The sequence below is a fragment of the Myxine glutinosa genome, chromosome 2 (assembly GCF_964187855.1).
Source record: "Myxine glutinosa chromosome 2, kmMyxGlut1.1, whole genome shotgun sequence".
NCBI lineage: Eukaryota > Metazoa > Chordata > Myxini > Myxiniformes > Myxinidae > Myxine > Myxine glutinosa.
In genome coordinates this window covers 228,209,277-228,230,487 of record NC_136262.1, presented here as the reverse complement: position 1 = coordinate 228,230,487, position 21,211 = coordinate 228,209,277, and the positions used below count along the sequence as shown (strand labels likewise).

At 40.7% G+C, this 21,211-nt stretch overlaps 2 protein-coding genes across 2 annotated transcripts in view; one reads left to right on the top strand and one right to left on the bottom strand.

Annotated features, from left to right (window-relative positions):
- LOC137420761 (small conductance calcium-activated potassium channel protein 2-like) overlaps positions 1-21,211 on the top strand; it is a 475,474-nt gene that overhangs the window by 292,106 nt on the left and 162,157 nt on the right. The window contains exons 5-6 of the mRNA XM_068106101.2: positions 976-1,086; positions 8,759-8,886. Of these exons, the coding sequence (XP_067962202.2) occupies positions 976-1,086; positions 8,759-8,886 (239 nt within the window). The remainder of the gene's footprint in view (positions 1-975; positions 1,087-8,758; positions 8,887-21,211) is intronic.
- The window catches only part of MYO5A (myosin VA), an 808,830-nt gene that overhangs the window by 697,813 nt on the left and 89,806 nt on the right, over positions 1-21,211 (bottom strand). The gene's annotated exons all lie outside the window — the stretch shown is intronic.

The window sequence follows — 21,211 nt, the reverse complement described above, 5'->3', positions numbered from 1 at the left end:
GGCACGAGCTAATAAGGTGGTTTTTTCCTGGTGTTGGCTTAGCGGTTAGGGTGCTGGCTTGGGATCCCAGGATCCTGGGTTCGAATCCCGGTCGATCGCTGAATTAACACCAGGGGGGTTGACTCAGCCTGTCATCCTTCCAAAGTCGGCAAATTGAGTACCAGGTCACTGGTAATTCCCTGTGTGTAGCAAGAGGCGACTAACAGGGTTGGCGGCAGGAAGGGCATCCGACCATAAAACATTGCTTCAAAAAAGGGACCGAGGTACCCGAAAAAGGCCAACCCCTGCTCTGTGGGGAAAAAGGGCCTCTAAAGGTGGTTTTTTAATGGTATCCTTCTCTTTTTAATAGGGAGCTTTCTTTTTCACACACGAGTCTGAGATCATTGGTTTACAAGCACATTATTTATTTGAGAGCTTCTTTTGTTGCCATCCCTGTTTTGGAAAAGTATCCACAATGCACATTGTTGGTAAAACGTTATTAAAATTGAACACATGTCACAAGAGTGCTACAGAGGAGGATACATGTTCAGCGTAATGCATTTTCTGGCTGAGTCGGCCATGCCGTGATCAATGGCAAAGTGAGTCTGCCCCTGATTTATGAGTCCATCCCACTAATAGTCTAGCCTGTTGCATTAAGCTTATTAAGTAGAAATGCACACACGTGCTTTAAACTCACTCACATGACCTCATGTGCTCGTGTAACTTGGTGTACTGGTCAAGCGCCACCATGCTTGGGTCCACAAAGATAAAGTTCCTTTCATGCTTCAAGTGATGCCAACCATAGGTTGCCCTAGTGAGTACGACATAGAATCGGCTTTGAAATGGGATTCAAAATGAATGTGAAACTGAAACTCCATCTCTCAACGTTCACCCCTCATTGTTTTTTATAGGGCCGTTAACTCTAACCGAAGATTGTGTGCCACGGCGTCTGGTTTACCCAAATGCATTGAAGTAGCATGGCGGTATGTGTTACAGGGTGCTGGGTGCACGGCCCTGGTGGTGGCAGTGGTAGCACGGAAGCTGGAGTTGACCAAAGCTGAGAAGCACGTTCACAATTTTATGATGGACACACAACTTACCAAGAGGGTACGGATAACAATGCAGAGGTTCACACGACAAATTCGATTATGTTATTATTTGCAAACTCTTTGAGCATATAATATTCTGGAATTGGTTGGCGTTGGCTTAACGGTTAAGGTGACTGGTTTAATGAACCCAGGGTCTTGAGTTCGAGCCCCTGTCGTGCTGTTGAGTTAACACCAGGTGGGTCCACTCAGCCTGTCGTCCTTCCAAGGTCGGCAAAATGAGTACCAGCTCGCTGGTAAGGGTGCACTGCATCAGTGGCACAGCCACACCCCCAGAAAATGATGCAGCCAGCATGCACAGGCTGAATATGAATAAATAAATAACTTTGGAATGAAAACACAAGTGCACGCTTTCTTTCTAAAAGAAACAAAATCATTAAGACTGCTACAATACTTATGTTTTTAATTGTTTTTTTTATGTTCACTAAGGCATTTTTGCCAATATAATGAAGATCTGGTCTTGCTGGTCCTCTTTTGCTCCAAAGAAGGCCTTTTTCCTACCCACGACTGATAGCATACCTCAATCAACGTCAGGTTGATTTCATCCTTTTTGCCAGTACTTTGACCAAATTTTAAAAACCAAATTTTGAAACCCCTACCTGTGTGCTCGTTTGAACTCCCGGACTCTTTAGAACTCTTCCTGGTCACTAACTCCTCCTGGTCCCTTGAGCTGTCACTTTTAATAATATATAGATCTCTGACAGGGAGTTTTCAAGTGGAAACGAATACATGAATAAATTAGAACAGCACTCGGTAGAGACCATACATCCACCAGGCTGAACAGTTTACGGTTTGTATCCACTGATAGGTCAGATCTGGATCCGACATGAACCAAAATCGAATCAATTCGTCCTTGTCACACATCCAACCTGTCCACCAGGTTTCGTCCGAATCCATCCATACCTTTTTGAGATATCGTGCTATATATCAGTTTTTGCCCTATCATTCAATGGAGAAGAATCACTTCTTGGTATCAGTATCACTCAATTCACTTAAATAATTCACTTTTAAAATTCACTAAAATTCACTTTAAAATTAAAAGAAAATTCTCATATCCGGATCCCGATTCGGCTCTTCACCAAAATCGAATCAATTCGTCCTTGTCACACATCCAACCTGTCCACCAAGTTTCGTCCGAATCCATCCATACCTTTTTGAGAAATCGTGCTATATATCAGTTTTTGCCCTATCATTCAATGGAGAAGAATCACTTCTTGGTATCAGTATCACTCAATTCACTTAAATAATTCACTTTTAAAATTCACTAAAATTCACTTAAAAATTTAAAAAATTCTCATATCCGGATCCCGATTCGGCTCTTCACCAAAATCGAATCCATTCGTTCTTGTCACTCATCCAACCTGTCCACCAAGTTTCGTCCGAATCCATCCATACCTTTTTGAGAAATCGTGCTATATATCAGTTTTTGCCCTATCATTCAATGGAGAAGAATCACTTCTTGGTATCAGTATCACTCAATTCACTTAAATAATTCACTTTTAAAATTCACTAAAATTCACTTTAAAATTAAAAAATTTCTCATATCCGGATCCCGATTCGGCTCTTCACCAAAATCGAATCCATTCGTTCTTGTCACACATCCAACCTGTCCACCAAGTTTCGTCCGAATCCATCCATACCTTTTTGAGATATCGTGCTATATATCAGTTTTTGCCCTATCATTCAATGGAGAAGAATCACTTCTTGGTATCAGTATCACTCAATTCACTTAAATAATTCACTTTTAAAATTCACTAAAATTCACTTTAAAATTAAAAAATTTCTCATATCCGGATCCCGATTCGGCTCTTCACCAAAATCGAATCCATTCGTTCTTGTCACACATCCAACCTGTCCACCAAGTTTCGTCCGAATCCATCCATACCTTTTTGAGATATCGTGCTATATATCAGTGTTTGCCCGATCACTCAATGGGGAAGAATCACTTTAAAATTCTCTGATCCGGATTCAGATTCGAATCTTCAGCGAAATTGAACCAATTCTTCTTTGTCACGCACCCAACCTGTCCACCAAGTTTCGTCCGAATCCGTCCACAACTTTTTGAGATATCCTTTTCACAAATAAACAGACTGACAGGGTGAAAACATATCCTTCATCCTCCTTTGGTAGCAGAGGTAATGATAAGCCTAATAGTTACTCAAAATATAATTTAAGCATAAAATAAATTCTTATTTTGCATCTTGTCCAAAATGTATGATGATGATTTTTTTTTAGGTGAATGTTATTGTTTGCATCTTGCAGTGCCAGATACAGATTGTGAACTCTGCAGATGCAGTGACACCCGATTATATTGGAAGGCCTATGTGCAGAACTCTGATTGCGTAGATCCAAAATGTGCGACACTAATATGGGTATACAAGTCGTAGTAACACTCAATACTCAACGTAAGACGAGGTGGATGGAGAGCCTTTGGCTCAGTTCAATGGTTTTTCGGAGTCCTCGTAATTTTAGCAACATGAGTAAGCCTTCCGAACACAAGACAGTTTTGGGCCAAAGCACCACCAATTGTCATTGCCAACACATCTTGCACTCACCTATTTATTTTGGGAAAAAAGTGGCAATACATTCCGAGCATAATACAATTTATTTTAAGTGCGATTTCCTGTAAGGTGTTGAAAAATCCCAGTAAGGTGTTGAAAAATCCCAGTAAGGTGTTGAAAAATCCCAATAAAGTGTTGAAAAATCCCAATAAGTTGTTGAAAAATCCCAGTAAGGTGTTGAAAAATCCCAATAAGGTGTTGAAAAATCCCAATAAGGTGTTGAAAAATCCCAATAAGTTGTTGAAAAATCCCAATAAGTTGTTGAAAAATCCCAATAAGGTGTTGAAAAATCCCAATAAGGTGTTGAAAAATCCCAATAAGGTGTTGAAAAATCCCAGTAAGGTGTTGAAAAATCCCAATAAGGTGTTGAAAAATCCCAATAAGGTGTTGAAAAATCCCAGTAAGGTGTTGAAAAATCCCAATAAGGTGTTGAAAAATCCCAATAAGGTGTTGAAAAATCTCAACAAGGTGTTGAAAAATCCCAGTAAGGTGTTGAAAAATCCCAATAAGGTGTTGAAAAATCCCAATACGGTGTTGAAAAATCCCAGTAAGGTGTTGAAAAATCCCAGTAAGGTGTTGAAAAATCCCAGTAAGGTGTTGAAAAATCCCAATAAGTTGTTGAAAAATCCCAATACGGTGTTGAAAAATCCCAGTAAGGTGTTGAAAAATCCCAGTAAGGTGTTGAAAAATCCCAGTAAGGTGTTGAAAAATCCCAATAAGTTGTTGAAAAACCCCAGTAGGGTGTTGAAAAATCCCAATGAGGTGTTGAAAAATCTCAACAAGGTGTTGAAAAATCCCAGTAAGGTGTTGAAAAATCCCAGTAAGGTGTTGAAAAATCCCAGTAAGGTGTTGAAAAATCCCAATAAGGTGTTGAAAAATCCCAGTCAGGTGTTGAAAAATCCCAGTAAGGTGTTGAAAAATCCCAGTAAGGTGTTGAAAAATCCCAGTAAGGTGTTGAAAAATCCCAGTAAGGTGTTGAAAAATCCCATTAAGGTGTTGAAAAATCCCAGTTTGGTGTTGAAAAATCCCAGTAAGGTGTAATCATTTTGTTCATTGTCGTAGGGTCGCGCCTGTATTTCTGTGCCACATTTGATGTACAACCATCGCTTTTTATCCCTCGCTGCCCCACAGACAACACAGCCATTCCACCTTGCGTATGTGTGCAGCTTATTAATGAAAAGTTTGAACAAAAGTGACGGATGCCAAATGTTCCTCCGGCCTTAGCTCTTGTGATATGAAGGTCACGCCAGAGGAATATTAAGAGCCAATTTTGGCCGCCAAAGGCAAGGAAAATGATGGGAAGAGACTATGATAAGTGCGGGCACGAGCTCGGATTGTGCGCGCGGTGGATTAAAACGCCTTTCTAACATTGCCCAGACAGCCTTATATAATCAGTGTGGATGTAAGTGGAGTGTGCACCTTGATTTCACTCAGCATCATCTTGGTACTTGAGCTGCCCATTGTATTTATGTGTTATCATTTTAATTTATGCCCTGAAAAACCTGCTGCAATTTTCACAATTACGGTAAAGTGGGAGTGATGCCCTTTTGTGAGTTATAGATTCTCAAAATGATTGCTTGCTATTGTGTTGTTCGGGCTAAAGGTCTGTGTGTTTTGGATGGCTACCTCTTTAAGAAATAGCACCCCGCCAATGAAAAGAAACAGAAGCAATTCAATTACACTCACCTTCCCCCGAACCACCTCCACCCCGACCTCTCCGCACTATTTAATGACCCATAATTGTCCAAAACCAAAATTTCAGCTGTTGTATGTTCATGTTGGAAAATACAGATTGTTACAAAAAATTATATATATATATATATAAAAAACATTTTGAAGCTGCTATACCAATCAGAAATTCCATTTGCTTCTGGCTCTTGGCAAATTTTATAACCAGTTCGTTAAATCAGTTGCAAAGTGTTCAATCACTTTGCAAAAGTTAGTGAAGTACAGTGGTCTGTCTGCAGAGAATAAGTGAGTGCCAAATTGCATTGCAAGTGTTGTTTTGCAGTTGCGAAAATGCATCTTACACATTGTCTATTTGATGAGTTCCATCCAGGTGTCCTTTGTGCCTTGCAGCTACTCAGAAAGATTGAGTTGTAATTTCTTCCTTCACTGTGTGTTGTTCTTTCTCAGTGAGTTTAGAACCCATGCACCCCATGGCATGAATTCCCATTTTTATTCTAAGCTCTACTTCAAGATGTCCCGACAGGTATCTGCAGGGCGCACGCAATCCACCACCACCCTCATAGTGAAACTGTCGAAATCCAAAACTACTTCTCACCTCCACTCATTTATTCCTCTTTTTCCCCACCTGTAGAACCAACTTGCACACTCTCTTCAATCTCATTCTTCCCTCCAGGTCTTAAAAAACAGCTTTTCACCACCATCTCAAGTCATCCCCCATCCAAAACCATGATCTTTTCTACACCCGTGTAACCAACCTATCTCTCCCAAAATGTTGCTTAAGTATCCATCTTGTCCACCCCTTGCGTTTTCCCCGAACCCCTCATTGTTACCTGCATCCCTCGTTTGTCTGTCTCCATCTACATTTTCCCTCTGTTCTGCTGTTGGCTTTTCCCCTTTCTCCTGCTGTTCCCTTTGTTATGTTATGTTATGTCCTGATCTGTTCAGTGTCCTAGCTCTTCCACGAGCCGAGACCATGTGTGAAATAATAATAATAATAATAATAACAATAACCATAATAATAATAATAATAATAATAATAATAAATTTAATGCATTTGATGCAATTTTATGCTCCGATATGTTATTATCCTTAGTATTATTGTTGCCAATTATAATTACTATTATGTTAGATGAGGTCATTGAAAAAATCAGACCGTGCCTCACCATTCCGAATTGCCTATAACAAAATTTTAAATTTTAATTTAAAATAAAATCATATAAGGGTGTTGGGGGCGGGAATTGGAGGAAGGAGGAGGGGTAATATTGCAAGTCACAAAACCCCTTGGGGAGTGGTGATATTGTTTCATAATATAATGAATACTATGCTATAATCATAAGTGTTGTTTTTACTTTTGTAATGAGAAGCAGCTTTGGAAAAACGCCACGAAAAACGTCACGAAAAACGCTTTGGAAGAGCTCCACGGAAGCGGCAGGAAGGGTCGTGTTATTAACCCTTGTGGGGTATATATACTACAGTAGATCTTTGAACAGGTGCGTTCGTCGACGTGATAAGAATACACTGATGTCCGGATTCCTCGAAATTTATTTCAGTTTAGTGTTAAACAGCATTAGCGACTGTTTAAAAAGGTAATCAAACTTTTCTTGGTTTATCATATTTTTACTTCTAGTAAAAGCTGTACTGCTCCCAAGAAAATAATGGCATGATAAGTTGTTTATAAACGTTGACGTTTGTTCAATGAGGAAACACCCCTATAGGAGGTGGGATATTATTAGCATTAATTTTGTTTTGTATTAACCTTGATATTATGCTTTTGTTATTACAAGCGGCCTTGGAAAAACGTCACGATAAAGCTATCTTAACAAGGATATACACCTCAACACCGCAACCCCATTGGCAGAGAAAACACCATTGGGGAAGGGGGGCAAATGAATGCATTGAGGTCAAAATTTGTCATAGAGACAGACACACAGACCCCAAAATTGTCTATTTTTGTATGATGATGACTCAGAAAATGAAGCTGCATTTATTTGATGAGAAAACCTAACACAGATAATTTTGTCATCCGTCCAAGATTTTATCGACAAAGTTGAGAGTTTATGAGAGATAAAAAGTCAGACAAGTATACATTTTGTGATCGTATGCAACTTATCCACAACTGAGATGTAGAAAGCAACATAATTATTTCAAAAATAGCATTTTAAACTAGAACGACACTCGGTAGAGAGCGTACCTCTGCCAGGCTGAACAGTGTACTTTATGTATCCCATTAATCGGCCGCATCTGGATCCATACCTGAACCAAAATCTAATCAACCCTACCTTGTCACACACCCAACGCATCCACCAAGTTTCGGCTGAATCCGTCCATAACGTTTTGAGATATCCTGCTAACAGATAGACAGGGGTGAAACATAGCCAGAGCAGAATCATTTTTTTATTCTTTTTTATTTTATTTTTTGTATACAAGATCGAGGCTCGTGAAAGAGCTAACATTAAACACAAAAAATATATAACGGACACATAAAATATGTAATAAGGGGAGCGGTAGAAAAGATGGGGAGAGAGGGGGAAGCACACAAGCACAACATTTGAGAGCAGGGACATCGGGAGATCTGTGGGAGGGAGAGGTCTTGGGGGAGGAGCCATGGGCAGGGGGGGGGGGGGAAATACATATTATATTATTTCTGAACATATTTATTAATACATATTTATTTAATATAATCAGGTATACAATAAGGCAGAGTGCCAAACTATTGGATGCGTATTGGAATCGGTATTTTCTGAACTGGTTACTGCAGTACTTTGTTTTTCTAAACATTAATCCTTCTTGTCCTCAAGATTGCTGTTTGAAGTCTCACTTAATAATCCTCAAACTTTATAATGTGTCACTCTTGCATTTTAAATAAGGTTATTTTTCCTGTTTCAAATTCACCTTCAAAATTACCATTTACATATTATGTGTTTCTGTAGGGAGTGTAAAACAACCCTCCATGAGCAGCGTTTTACAGCACCAGCTTTGACAGGCTTTAACGTTCAGGATTGTTCTTTTGGGAATGGTCTCCGGACAGGAATGCCAAGTGAATGCATCACATGCACTCGGATTTTGTGCTCGATTTCCTGCCATGTCCACATGAAGGAGAACTTTACTTGTGTAAAAGTGCTTCTTGCCTGCCAATCTTTCTCCAGACTTACGTTACACTAGCTTGGGGAAACCCATTGGTTTTGCATCTCATGATGCAAGGCCATTTCGTGCAGGGGTGTTGAGTTTTGTGTAAACAAGCTTTGTCGTGACCTGTGAGGCAATTTTGTGTTGCAGTTGATTTCATTGTCATGCCATAGCTGACTTAGAAGCCAAACTCATGGTAAAGAGATGTTCCGCGGTTGCTTCATGAGACTTTTAGCCACTAGTTGCATGTGGGGCTGATAAAGAATCACTTTTGAATTGTTACCATACTGTTGCCAGGTAAAGAATGCTGCGGCGAATGTCCTCAGGGAGACTTGGCTCATTTACAAGCACACAAAGCTTGTGAGGAAGATCGAGCATGCACGCGTGCGCAAACACCAGCGCAAGTTCCTACAGGCCATCCATCAGTAAGTTATGCGAAACTGGGGCAGGTAGAGATACCTTTGCTCGCCATATATCTGTACCATTGGAGTGTTTATTAGGGATCCAATGCATTGTTTTCTATTGATTTATTATTGATTCAAATCAGGATGAGATATCTATTGTTTTTGTCGGATTATTATTATTCCGCATGATTTTCACGAGTCTTTGTGGGTTAATTCCCTTTTAAATTCATTTTCTCGGCAACCGTTGGCCCAATTGATATGAAATTGTCACTGTAGTATGCGTCTACTCATGTAGAATTTTGTAGTGATAATTATGACGTCATAGGTCACATGGAATTGGCACAATCTTGGAAAAATGGAAAAACTTCGGACCTATATATCTCCAAAACCGCTCCATGTAAAAAAAAAAGAAGTGAAACAGCTCATTGTCAAGTTCTCCGCATGGGGAATATGTGTTGTTAACGATGCCATCATCGGTGCTTTCATTATGACATCATATTTCGACAAGTACAACGCTTAATCCAATCAGTTTAAAATTTATTGAGCATGATCTACGCAATAATAATAGTGGAGAATGTAAACTTATGAGATATCTAGTCTTTACTTTACAAGTAAAATCTGATCCAAATTAGGATGAGATATCATCAAGGGGAATACATGTTTAAATTTTCAACGTGATTTGTCACACGGTCTGGCAGCCAGATGTTTTTTTTTTTTTTTTTTAAAGAAGAAACCTACTATATTATCTTCTCCAACAGTGTGACTATTTGTCTATTAATTATGTACTGATTTAACTCAGTGGCATTCTTTCTATTAATTGCATAGCATTGGAATGTACCTTTAGACACTTTAGACTGCTGAGACCCCTTGAACCTGTTAAGACCCTTAAGACCACCAAGACCCTTAAGACCACCAAGACCCCAAAAGACCCTTTTGACCCAAATTACCCCAAATAACTTTAAATACCCAAAAGCCCCAATGACCCAGAGGACCCAAAAGACCCCAATAATTCAAAAGAGCCTGAGGACCCCAAGGACTCAAAATACCCCGAGGACCCAAAAGACCCCAAGGACCCAAAAGACCCAAAAGGCCATATTGTATTATTATTGGTGTAAATCATGACAACACAGCATCTCAAGTACAGTCATTTACAAGAACAAGCCCGTTCCTCTGTAGTGACGTGTGGTGAAGCGAGCGCACCGAGACGATCTACATATAATTGCTGAAACTTTTTTTTCTCACTAATGATATGTAAAACTACAGGAAAAGATTGCATCCATTGGATTATTGCATCTCATTTATACTTTTTTTTTTAATCATCCTACATATTACATGCAGGAGAACAATATCAGGAGATAAAGGGTAAACATATTTGGGTTACGGCATTGAACTTGGGATCCCAACCAACGTCATTAGCTTTGAGCTCAGGTGAGAACATGAAACGGGCGAGGCCAAAACAGGTGTTTATTTTACAGAATGGATAAGTCAACTTAAACATTAACAAAGTCTAACTGTTCCAAGATGCATGATGAAGATGAAGCAGAATACTGTCTTAACCAAGAAGTGGCTTCAGGTCCTAAATCCATCGACAAGCCTGGACAGCTGGTACAACAATGCAGGACAACGAAGCAAACACAACTGTATATAAATACAGCACAGGAAGCACTATTTACAAACACATTGGATAAAACAGGAAGGACAGGAGAGCTGGAATGCTGTTTTGAGCTTTCATGCTTATATCTCATTTTTTTTCGTTGGCTTTTTGTCCACGTAGCTGTATTTTTGTCTACGTTTTTTCGATGTTGACGTCACAAAAATTTATGACATTCTGTGTTACCAAGCAGAAACTGACCTCACATATATGCCTGAATCAGTGGTTACAAATGTGAGGAATGCGCTGAATAGTGGACATGAAGATGGGGTAGGGGTAGGGGTGGTTAGAGTGAGGGTTGGTTATTATGCCTCCGACGACGACGTGGCCGGAGGCATTATGTTTTCAGGTTGTCCATCCGGCTGTCCATCCGTCCGTCTGTGATAGGTTTTCGTTACCACGATAACTTGAGAACGGCTGAGGGGATCTTGGTCAAACTTGGTGCAGGTATGTATAATGAGGTAAAGATGAACCGATAAAATTTTGTGGTCACTAGGCCAAAGACCAAAGGTCAGAGGTCATGTTAGGTAAAAATCCTGTTACCACGATAACTTGTGAACCAGTGATGGGATTCTGACCAAAGTTGGTACAAGTATGTACTATGATGCAAAGATGAACTGATTTGATTTTGGGGTCAAGAGGTCAAAGGTCAAAGTCTGTAATAGGTTTAAAACTTGAGAACGGCTGAAGTGATCGAAGTCAAACTTGGTACAGGTATATACAGTCGTGCCCAAAAATATTGGCACCCTTGCACTTTTTTCAAATAATGCACCATTTGTTCCAGAAAATTGTTGAAATTAAAAAATCTTTTGATATCTACATGTGTATTGATTTGGTTTGCAGTGGAACAAATCAAAGCCGAAAAAATTACTAAATCTTAACTTATTTCACACAGAAATCTCAAAATGGCCCGGACAATATTATTGGCACATTTTAGAAGTTTAAAGAAATAATTAGATTTCAAGCAGGTCATTCTCCTTTACTTTGGAATTGAACTCACCTGTGGTGAGTTGCAGGTGCCTGCAATATAAAAATCACTCATTCAACCAGTTTGAATAGAGAAAAGGAGTCATTCTGCTGTTTTGTGTAACTGTGTGTACCGCAATGAGCATGGTGAAAAGAAAAAAAACCAAATAATTGTCTGAGGAGTTCAGACACAAGATTGTAGCCAAGCATGGACAATCTCAAGGCTACAAGTCCATCTCCAGGGACCGTGATGTTCCTGTGTCCACCGTACACAATGCTATCAGGAAGTTTAAGGCCCATGACACTGCAGCCAACCTCCCTGGACGTGGCTGCAAGAGAAAACTTCATTGAAGATTGCACCGAAGGATTGTTCAAATGGTGGAGAAAGCACCTCGATCAACTGCCAAACAGATTCAAGCTGACCTTCAGCCACAAGGTACGACAGTTTCAACTCGCACCATCCGTCGCCAACTCAATGAAAGGGGGTTCTATGGTAGGAGACCCAGAATGACCCCACTACTGAGAGAAAGACATTAGAACGCCCGACTGGAGTTTTCCAAAACACACCTGAACAAACCAAAATCCTTCTGGGAGAATGTCCTGTGGACAGATGAGACCAAATTAGAGCTTTTTGGTAAAGCACATCATCTCTATGTTTACAGAAAACAAAATGAAGCCTTCAAAGAAAAGAACACCTTCCCTACAGTCAAAGATGGAGCAGGTTCAGTGATGTTTTGGGGTTGCTGCGCTGCCTCTGGCACTGGGTGCCTTGAATGTGTGCATGAAATCAGGAGATTACCAAGGCATTTTGGAGTGCAATGTTTAACCCAGTGTCAGAAAGCTGGGTTTCATCAAAGGTCATGGGTCTTGCAGCAGGACAATGACCCCAAACATACTTCAAAAAGCACCGAGGAATGGTTAAAGACAAAAGGCTGGACTGTTCAGAAGTGGCCAGCAATGAGTGCAGATCTAAATCCCATTGAACACCTGTGGGGAGATCTGAAAAACAGCAGTTGGGAGAAGATAATGCGAATGGGAGAGGATGGTGAAATTATCGTCTCGTCTGACCAAAAAACCTTTCTCCAAGTGCCTGCTGTATCATTAAGATATGACTCCATATGAGCTTATAGATGCGCCTTTTCAGTAATGGCTTCTTTCTTGCCACCTGTTCATAGAGGCCAGCTTTGTAAAGGGAACAGGATATTGCTGATTGATGAACACTGACCCCCATCTCGGATATAGAGCCTTGTAGATCTTTCAAAGTCATTGTTGGATTTACAGTGACATCCCGAACCAGTTTCCTACTTGCCGGCTGCCGAGTTTGGATGGGCGACCTGATCTGGGTGGTATGATACGTCTTCCACTTCTTAATCATGGATTTCACCATACTCAAAGGGATAACGAGTGACTTTGAAATCATATTATAACCCTTTCCTGAACAGTGCTTCTCAACCACTTTATGTCTGACTTCTTTGGAAAGCTCCTTGGTCTTCATGTTTGCCTTACTGGTTGATCAAGTGAGTTGCATCTTATAACTCCTTAGATAAGTGGGGGAGCTTGTTTTTTTTAAGTTAAACTGCTGATTACATAAAGGTGAAACCTATTACACTTATTTTGTAACATTTCAAACAAATAATTTGCTCCTGAAGTGATTTTGTGTTGATTAGACAAAGGGTTTGAATACTTATGCAACTGAGAATCATCTGTTTTTCGACGTTAATCTAAGTTATTCACATTTTATCTGCATTTTTTAAAGCTTTATCACTTTAGAGTAATTTGTGAGGACTTTATGTATTATTTTATTTGAAAGCATCATGAAATAAGCTCAAGTGACATAAAAATGTGAAAACTTTGGAGGGTGTGAATGCTGTTGCAGGCCACTGTATATATGCATCAAAAAAAATAAATCAAGGTTTAGATGCACTTCTTTGAACAAATACATATTTGACAAGGATCCATGAATGAATTCAGTAGGTTTCTTGCATCACTGCTTAGGAGTGGCTATGTTGCTGATGCAGCATACTTTAGATTAGGGCAGGAACTTGGCCAGGGTACCAAAACATAATGGCTTACTGTTTTCTTTCACTTCCACCACCAAAGGCTAGGATATAGGAGAGTTGGTTGAAAATCTCCTCTGAAGCCAACAACAACAACAACAACAACAACAGGCATATTAAGGCCATTTTCCCTGCTAGAGCGGGGGTTAGCCTTGCGGGACCCATGACAATCTTCTCCATTTTGCCCTATTTTCTGCATCTCTCCTTGTTAACCCCCTTGCCAGTGCCGGATTAACCATTAGGCAGACAAGGCATGTGCCTTAGGGCCAGCCAAAAATTCGGGCCACAAAAAGTTGTAAATGCACGCAAGGTTACAATCTAAGGTCTAGTAAACTGTAAAGCAAAGTGCCAAATCTGTGCGTGTTTTGTCATGCATATATTCATACACTGCAAATTGTATAGACTAAACTACAGTAGTTTGAAAGTAGTTTCTTTTCACATTAAATATTTGTCTTTTTTTGTATTAAATATTTTGTTCATGAATCAGGGCATCTTTTGTCTGGCGTCCATTTCCATGAGCCCGATATCTAATTGAAATTGTTCAGGCCATTCTCTAAAATTTCAAAATGTGCCTTAGGGCCAGCCGAGGCTTAATCCGGCACTGCCCCTTGCCCGCATTTCTTCTTCCACCACCTTTAGCCAAGTCTTTCTCGGTCTTCCCGTCCTCTACTTCCTTCTACATTCATTTCCATCACTTCTCAACCAGTCACTTTCATCCTTCCTCAACACATGACCAAACCATCTCAAACTGTTTCTCTTCACAGCATCAATCACAGGCTCTATTTCCATCATCTTTCGCAATTCATCATTTGTCTTCCTCTCTATCAACGATACTCCGCACATCCACCGAACCATTCGCATTTTAAGTGTATATATCCTCTGAAGGCAGTCTGGATATATACACTCATTGATACAAGGATACCTGCAAAGTATTCCAGGAAGCGGGTTTTTCGGGTGTTTTGTATACAAATTCGAGGCTTGTAACGGAGCTAGAACACAGAACAGATCCGGATGTAACAGGACAAAAGGAGCAGTAGAAAAAGACAGGGGAAACATACCAACAGCAAGGTTGAAGGACAAAATACAGGGAGAATAAAAATGAATGAATGATCGTTTTAAGGCCATTTTCCCCGCTAGAGCGGGGGTTAGCCTTGCGGGCCCCATGACAGTCATGATTCCCTGTTTGAGGCAATGTTTTTATGGCCGGATGCCCTTCCTGACGCCAACCCTTGGTCACGCTCTTACGGTGCGCAGGGATACGGTGTACCTATTCTAAACCGGGGTACACACCGGGATCATTCATCCCAGCAAGCTGGTACTCAATTTGCCGACCTCGGAAGGATGACAGGCTGTCAACCCCCCTGGCGTTAATTCAGCGATCGACCGGGATTCGAACCCAGGATCCTAGGATCCCAAGCCGGCACCCTAACCGCTAAGCCAACACCAAGGGAGACTTGGAGCAATAAGGGATGTGGGGATGAATGAGGGCAGATGGATGCAGAGACAAACTCTCAGCGAGGAAATACTGTAAATTTGGAAAGAGGTTGGCTTGGGGGCAGGGGTGTGGCCAGGGGGAGGGAAGGGGGGGGATTGAGAATCAAATCCAGACTGGATAGTACACTACCTCTGAGCAATTCTGTCATCCCTAATCCACTGACTGGTGGCATGGGGTAAATTTTGTTGATTAATTTGTCGATTGTTGATTAATCAACCACACTCAGCCATCAAGTGAGAGTACTTAAAGACAAGATACTGCCAAGCAAATATTTCCCATCTTCTGGGACATCTATGGAAGGAGACGACTAACTTGGCAATACTCATTGTAACTTCAAGACAAAACCAGATTCTCAGCTTTTCTCCTTCCTAGGTAACCATAACCGAAAAGGTGGGTATGAGGAACAGCTTGTAAGTAAACCAGAGCAGTATAACATTAGTCATCTCCACTAGACAAGACATGGCTTCATTACAGTGAGATAATGGGCAAACCAAATTGAGCAAATACATAATTCACATGTATATCACATAAGGTATCCTCTTTTGCTCCGATGAAGAGCTAATGCCTGAAACATCAGCTTCTCATTGCAGTCAGCCTACCTCGATTATCATCCTATTGATTGAATAGATCCCCAAAGAATCATGAGTGTCCCGATATCTTGTGGCATAAGCCACGTCGTGCTCACCATGAGAACTGACTTGATACCGTTTTTATCATCCCCTCACCGTGCTTTAAACAACAAATAGAAGTATACCCCTCCATCCTGTAGCCCTCGGCAATGATCGTGATGTACCCTAAACGGTCTAGCTACTCGTTGACCTCCACTGGTCTGACAATTTTCACGACCAAACTGAAAAACTTTTATTTTTAAACTAATTGCAAGCAATCCCAGTTTGAACAACTTTGATTGCTTGTAATTGCTTTTTTTGTATTATGTTTTTCATTATTTCGAATTACAGTATTAGAACATTACATGGTGTTCCAATAATTTATAAGAACACCATTTTACGTACAGCTCACCGCTCTAAAAACTACAATGAATTGCTGTCGGTCTGCATTGGCTGACAGGATATACAGTCACGTGAAAAAGTAAGTACACCCCATGTAAGGTTTCACCTTTTCAACATATTTCAACATACAGCTATTTGATCTTCATTTCAACAATATTGATAGATAAAGGTGATATAATATAACAAATATCATGAAACATTTACATTTTGTAGTCCATTGTATAATTTAAATAAACATAAATGCAAATTTCGCATGTGGAAAAAGTAAGTACACCCCTACATTTATCACTACTTCAAATACCTAAAATTAGAATCAGGTGCACCATCTCAGGTGCAAATGATTAGAACATCGTTAGAGAGGATCTTGGAGGAACCTGTCTTATTTAAACGTCAGACATTTAGTTTGGTTTGCTCTTTGTTGTTGAAGTGTGCGGCGTCACCATGCCTAGATCAAAAGAGCTCTCTGAGGCCTTCAGAAAGAAGGTTATAGATGCCTACGAGTCTGGGAAGGGATTTAAAAAGATCTCCAAACAATTTGAAATCAATCATTCGACTGTCCGGAAGATCATCTACAAGTGGAGAAGATTCCAAACAACTGCCAACTTGTTCAGGCCAGGTTGCCCCAGCAAGTTCAGCCTGAGAGCAGACCGCAAGATGCTGAAAGAAGTCTCTAAGAACCCCAGAATGTCATCAAGGGACCTCCAGGTAGCTCTTGCCACTGTTGATGTCAAAGTGCACGAGTCCACCATTAGAAAGAGGCTGCACAAATTTGATCTACATGGGAAGTGTGCCAGGAGGAAACCTTTGCTGTCCAGAAAGAACATCAGGGAAAGACTAAAGTTTGCCAATGAACACCGAGGCAAAGACCAGCACTTCTGGAACAATGTGCTCTGGACAGATGAGTCAAAGGTAGAGCTATTTGGCCACAGTACCAGAAGACATGTTTGGCGAAAACCAAAGACAGTATTTGACCACAAGAACCTGATACTAACTGCAAGGCATGGTGTTGGATATATTATGGTTTGGGGCAGCTTTGCTGCATAAGGGCCTGGGCAGCTCACCATCATATAATCCACTATGAATTCTTCATTGCACCAGAGGGTGCTTGAGGATAATGTGAGGCCATCTGTCGGAAAGTTGAAGCTCATCCAAAGTTGGACCTTGCAACATGACAATGACCCCAAACATACCAGTAAATCCACCAAGGAATGACTGAAAAGAAAGAAATGGAGGGTTCTGGAATGGCCAAGTCAAAGCCCGGATCTAAATCCCATCGAGATGTTGTGGGGGGATTTGAAACGAGCTGTGCATGCAAGAAACCCCCTCAAACATCACACAGCTGAAAGAATTCTGCATGGAGGAGTGAGCAAAAATTTCTCCCAGTCGATGTCAGAGACTGGTAGACAGTTATAAGAAACGCCTACTTGAGGTTCTTTCTGTCAAAGGGGGCAATACCACCTATTATAGCCAAGGGTGTACTTTCTTTTTCCACATGCGAAATTTGCATTTGTGTTTATTTAAATTATACAATGGACTACAAAATGTAAATATTTCATGATATTTGTTATATTATATCACCTTTATCTATCAACTAGGGCATGCCCGTACGTGGGTGCCCGTTCCTTGCCAAAAAAAAAAAAAAACGCTACCCGTACGCTCTACCCCGCCCGTACGCCCGTACGCCCGTAAACAAAAAAAACAACACTCTTCGCTTCCGCCCTTCGCTCTGACTGAATTGGGAGAAATAATGCGCATAAGAAATCGAGAAATTATTATTTTCTCCGGAAGAAATCGAATTACGAACCGTAATGGCGCACGCGCTCGGCTCGGCTCGCTCTCACATCGGCCACGCCTACGCAACAACGCGTTCTGTGATTGGCTGCCGGAAGTGCAGTCTTCACTGTCCGGAAGGTCGCAAATCGCAGTTACGATGAATCGCAAATTAGTTTTAATTAGTTTTAAAACATAGTTTAACGGCAACATAGTTTTCCAACGTGAAATAAATGAATATGCTCTCAAATGTGCCGTCCGAGGCAGAGTCTGTTCGCCACGTTCGGCACACGTGATAGCTCGCTGCTCTCTGATTGGTTGAATCGTTTTTTGGACATAGCTCGGTAACTACTTCTCCGATTAATATGAAACCTTGAAAAGGCACATCCTCGGGTCCCCAGCAATATACCTGGCGAGTTTCAAGTATATCGGACCCGTGGTTGTCGAGAAACAGCGGTCACAGACATACAGACATACAAACATACAAACATACAAACATACACACAGAGATTACTGGAATTATAGATAGATATTGTTGAAATGAAGATCAAATAGCTGTATGTTGAAATATGTTGAAAAAGTCAAAACTTTACATGGGGTGTACTTACTTTTTCACGTGACTGTACCATTTACTTTATCAGCAAGCGTTGATGAGAGTATTTTACCACTATAGGGTAAGAGTATGTTTCTGAGATTTGGTGGCTTCATCATTACAGCGTGCTTTCTGAGTTTGGAAGATCGGCCGTTCAATACGGACTTTGCCGAGTCATACCAAACACTTAAAAATGGTGCGAGCTGCTTTTTTTAATATGCGTAGTCGAGGCTCGTGGAATAAGTGGTACACTGAAAGGATCGGGACGTAACAGGACAAAAGGAGCAGTAAAGAGAGAGGGAAACACCAACAGTAGAGGTGAATGGAGGATAGAGGGAGATTTGGACAATGGGTATGGGAGGAATGAAGGGCAGGAAACGACAAGATGGATGCAGGAGGAAGTTCCCAGGAGGGGAAAATTGGGAAGTTTGTCAGGAGGAGGGCTTTGGGTTGGGTGGGGATGTGGGTTTAGCAGGGCAGAAAATATAGTTTTGGATTGGCGATGATCTGAGATGGTGGTGAACAGCTGTCATGAAGACCTAGAGGGAAGAATGAGATTGAAGAGAATGAGGAAGTTTGTTCCACAGGTGGCAAAAAAAAGGAATGGATGAATGGAGGTGAACCAGTAATCCTAGATGTAGGTAGTTTCACCACAAGGTTGTAGGAGACACAGACCGCCGACCTGTCTGCGATGGGAAAGTGATAGGTCCATTGACTCAGTCTCAGCGCGGGAGGTTCCAATGATCTTGAAGGCCTCAGTTTCCACGGCGTCAAGCTGAGCAAGGTACAAGGCAAGGGAGCAGCCTGCCCAGAGGGGAGAGCTGTACTCCATTAAGCTGTGGATGAAGGCCTTGTAGGTGGATCAGAGTTCAGGTGTGCATTGGTCGGACTTTGTATGACTGATGATGCCCAGTCGACAGTTGGCTTTAGAGGGCAACTTTGAAATGTTATTTGCCCAAGAAAGATAATTGGAGATGGTGAGAAGTAGGAGTTTGAACGACTGAACTTCCTCAAGAGGATGGTTTAAAAAGTAGATGCTCGGCTTGCCATTCTGTTCTTTTGGAGAGGGATTGGGAGAGTGTGATATTTGTCAGGATTGAAAGACATATTCCAAGTGTTTGACCAGCTTTAGTCAAGGTCTGAAGAGAGGGAAGAGGCTGTCTGTCTGAAGGATGAGGAATGACACGGCAGAGGGTGGAGTCACCAGCAAATAGATCAAGGGGATTTTCCAAAGAGTGCTTTCTCGCTTTACTCTCAGCATTTAAAGGATAAAGCATCAATCATCCCAATGGGTTGGAATCCCATTAGGGGGGTAGGTGATATGTATTTAACCGCCCTGCTGATATGCAGAGAAAAATAAGCAACATCACATGATGCAGGTATTACAATATACATGATGTACCCTGGGTAGTTAGTCACTTCCTCCAAAGTCAGCAAGTTTTTTTGTGTAAAATCATGCACTGTGTTGTCTGGTGTCTCTATCTGCATGTTTGCGTAACAATGTTTCCATGAGCCTTAGACCCTGTTAAAAAAAATAGGAAAGATACTATTATCCACTTTAGTGGATACAATTGATTGCTTTCTAAAAATTGTTTCGATTTGCGTGTATTTACTAAATCCTCTCCAATGATCCCTTGCACAATCTAGAAACACTGTCAGTGTTCCATAATGTTGTTGATTGGCACTCCCGCAGATACTGGTGTCTGGCAACGATAACCCAAGACCGATTGGTGGGTGGTTTGTAAGACTAAAGTCCCTAACCCTGATAATCTGAGAAACCATTTACTTGAATGCCGAATGAAATGCTATTGAATATCCTTATTTATGTAATTATCAACACAGAAAGCCAGATTATAAGAGAGTATGTGAGCCCTCTAGATAAGAATGACCACTGCATGTGGAAAAAAATGCCTAATTAAGGGGTTCTTCTCATGTCCATCGATTAGAACACAAGTTGGTATTGATGGGACAGCTTGGAGTTGGGGGAAAGACCAACAATAAAATCATGGAAGCAATGGGGAGCCTGATAGACAATACACCTTGTATATTTTCTGAAGCACTATTGGACAGACATAGACACTCAGAACAAGTTGTTTGGAAACAGTTGTTTTGAATTTTTTTCATATTTCGCCGTTGCGAGAATAAAATTATATGTATACATACATATATATATATATATATATATATATATATATATATATATATATATATATATATATATATATATATACCCCATATATAGTAGTGTACACATTATACATATATGTATATATATATATACACAGTCGTGGCCAAAAATATTGGCACCCTTACAATTTTTTTCAAATAACTCACATTTTCTCCAAAAATAAGTTGAAATTGACAAAAGTATTTGGTCTCCACAATTCTTTATTTGGCTGTAAATATTACAGAACCTTTGTTTTAGATTGAGAACTTAATATATCCTTTAAATTCAAATAATAAAAGGAAATGGCAATGACAAAATTATTGACACTCAAGACTTAATATTTGGTAGCACAGCCTTTGGACAAAGTAACTCCAGTCAAGCTCTTCCTATAGCCATGAATGAGCTGCCTACACCTCTCTACTGGCAGTTTGGCCCACTCTTCTTGTGCAAACTGCTCTAGTTCTCCCAGATTTGAAGGGTGCCTTCTCCCACCTGCTGTTTTCAGATCTCCAAACAGGTGTTCAATGGGATTTAGATCGAAACTCATTGCTGGCCACTTCAGAACAGTCCTGCGTTTTGTCTTGAACCATTTCTGGGTGCTTTTTGAAGCGTGTTTGGGGTCATTGTCCTCCTGCAAG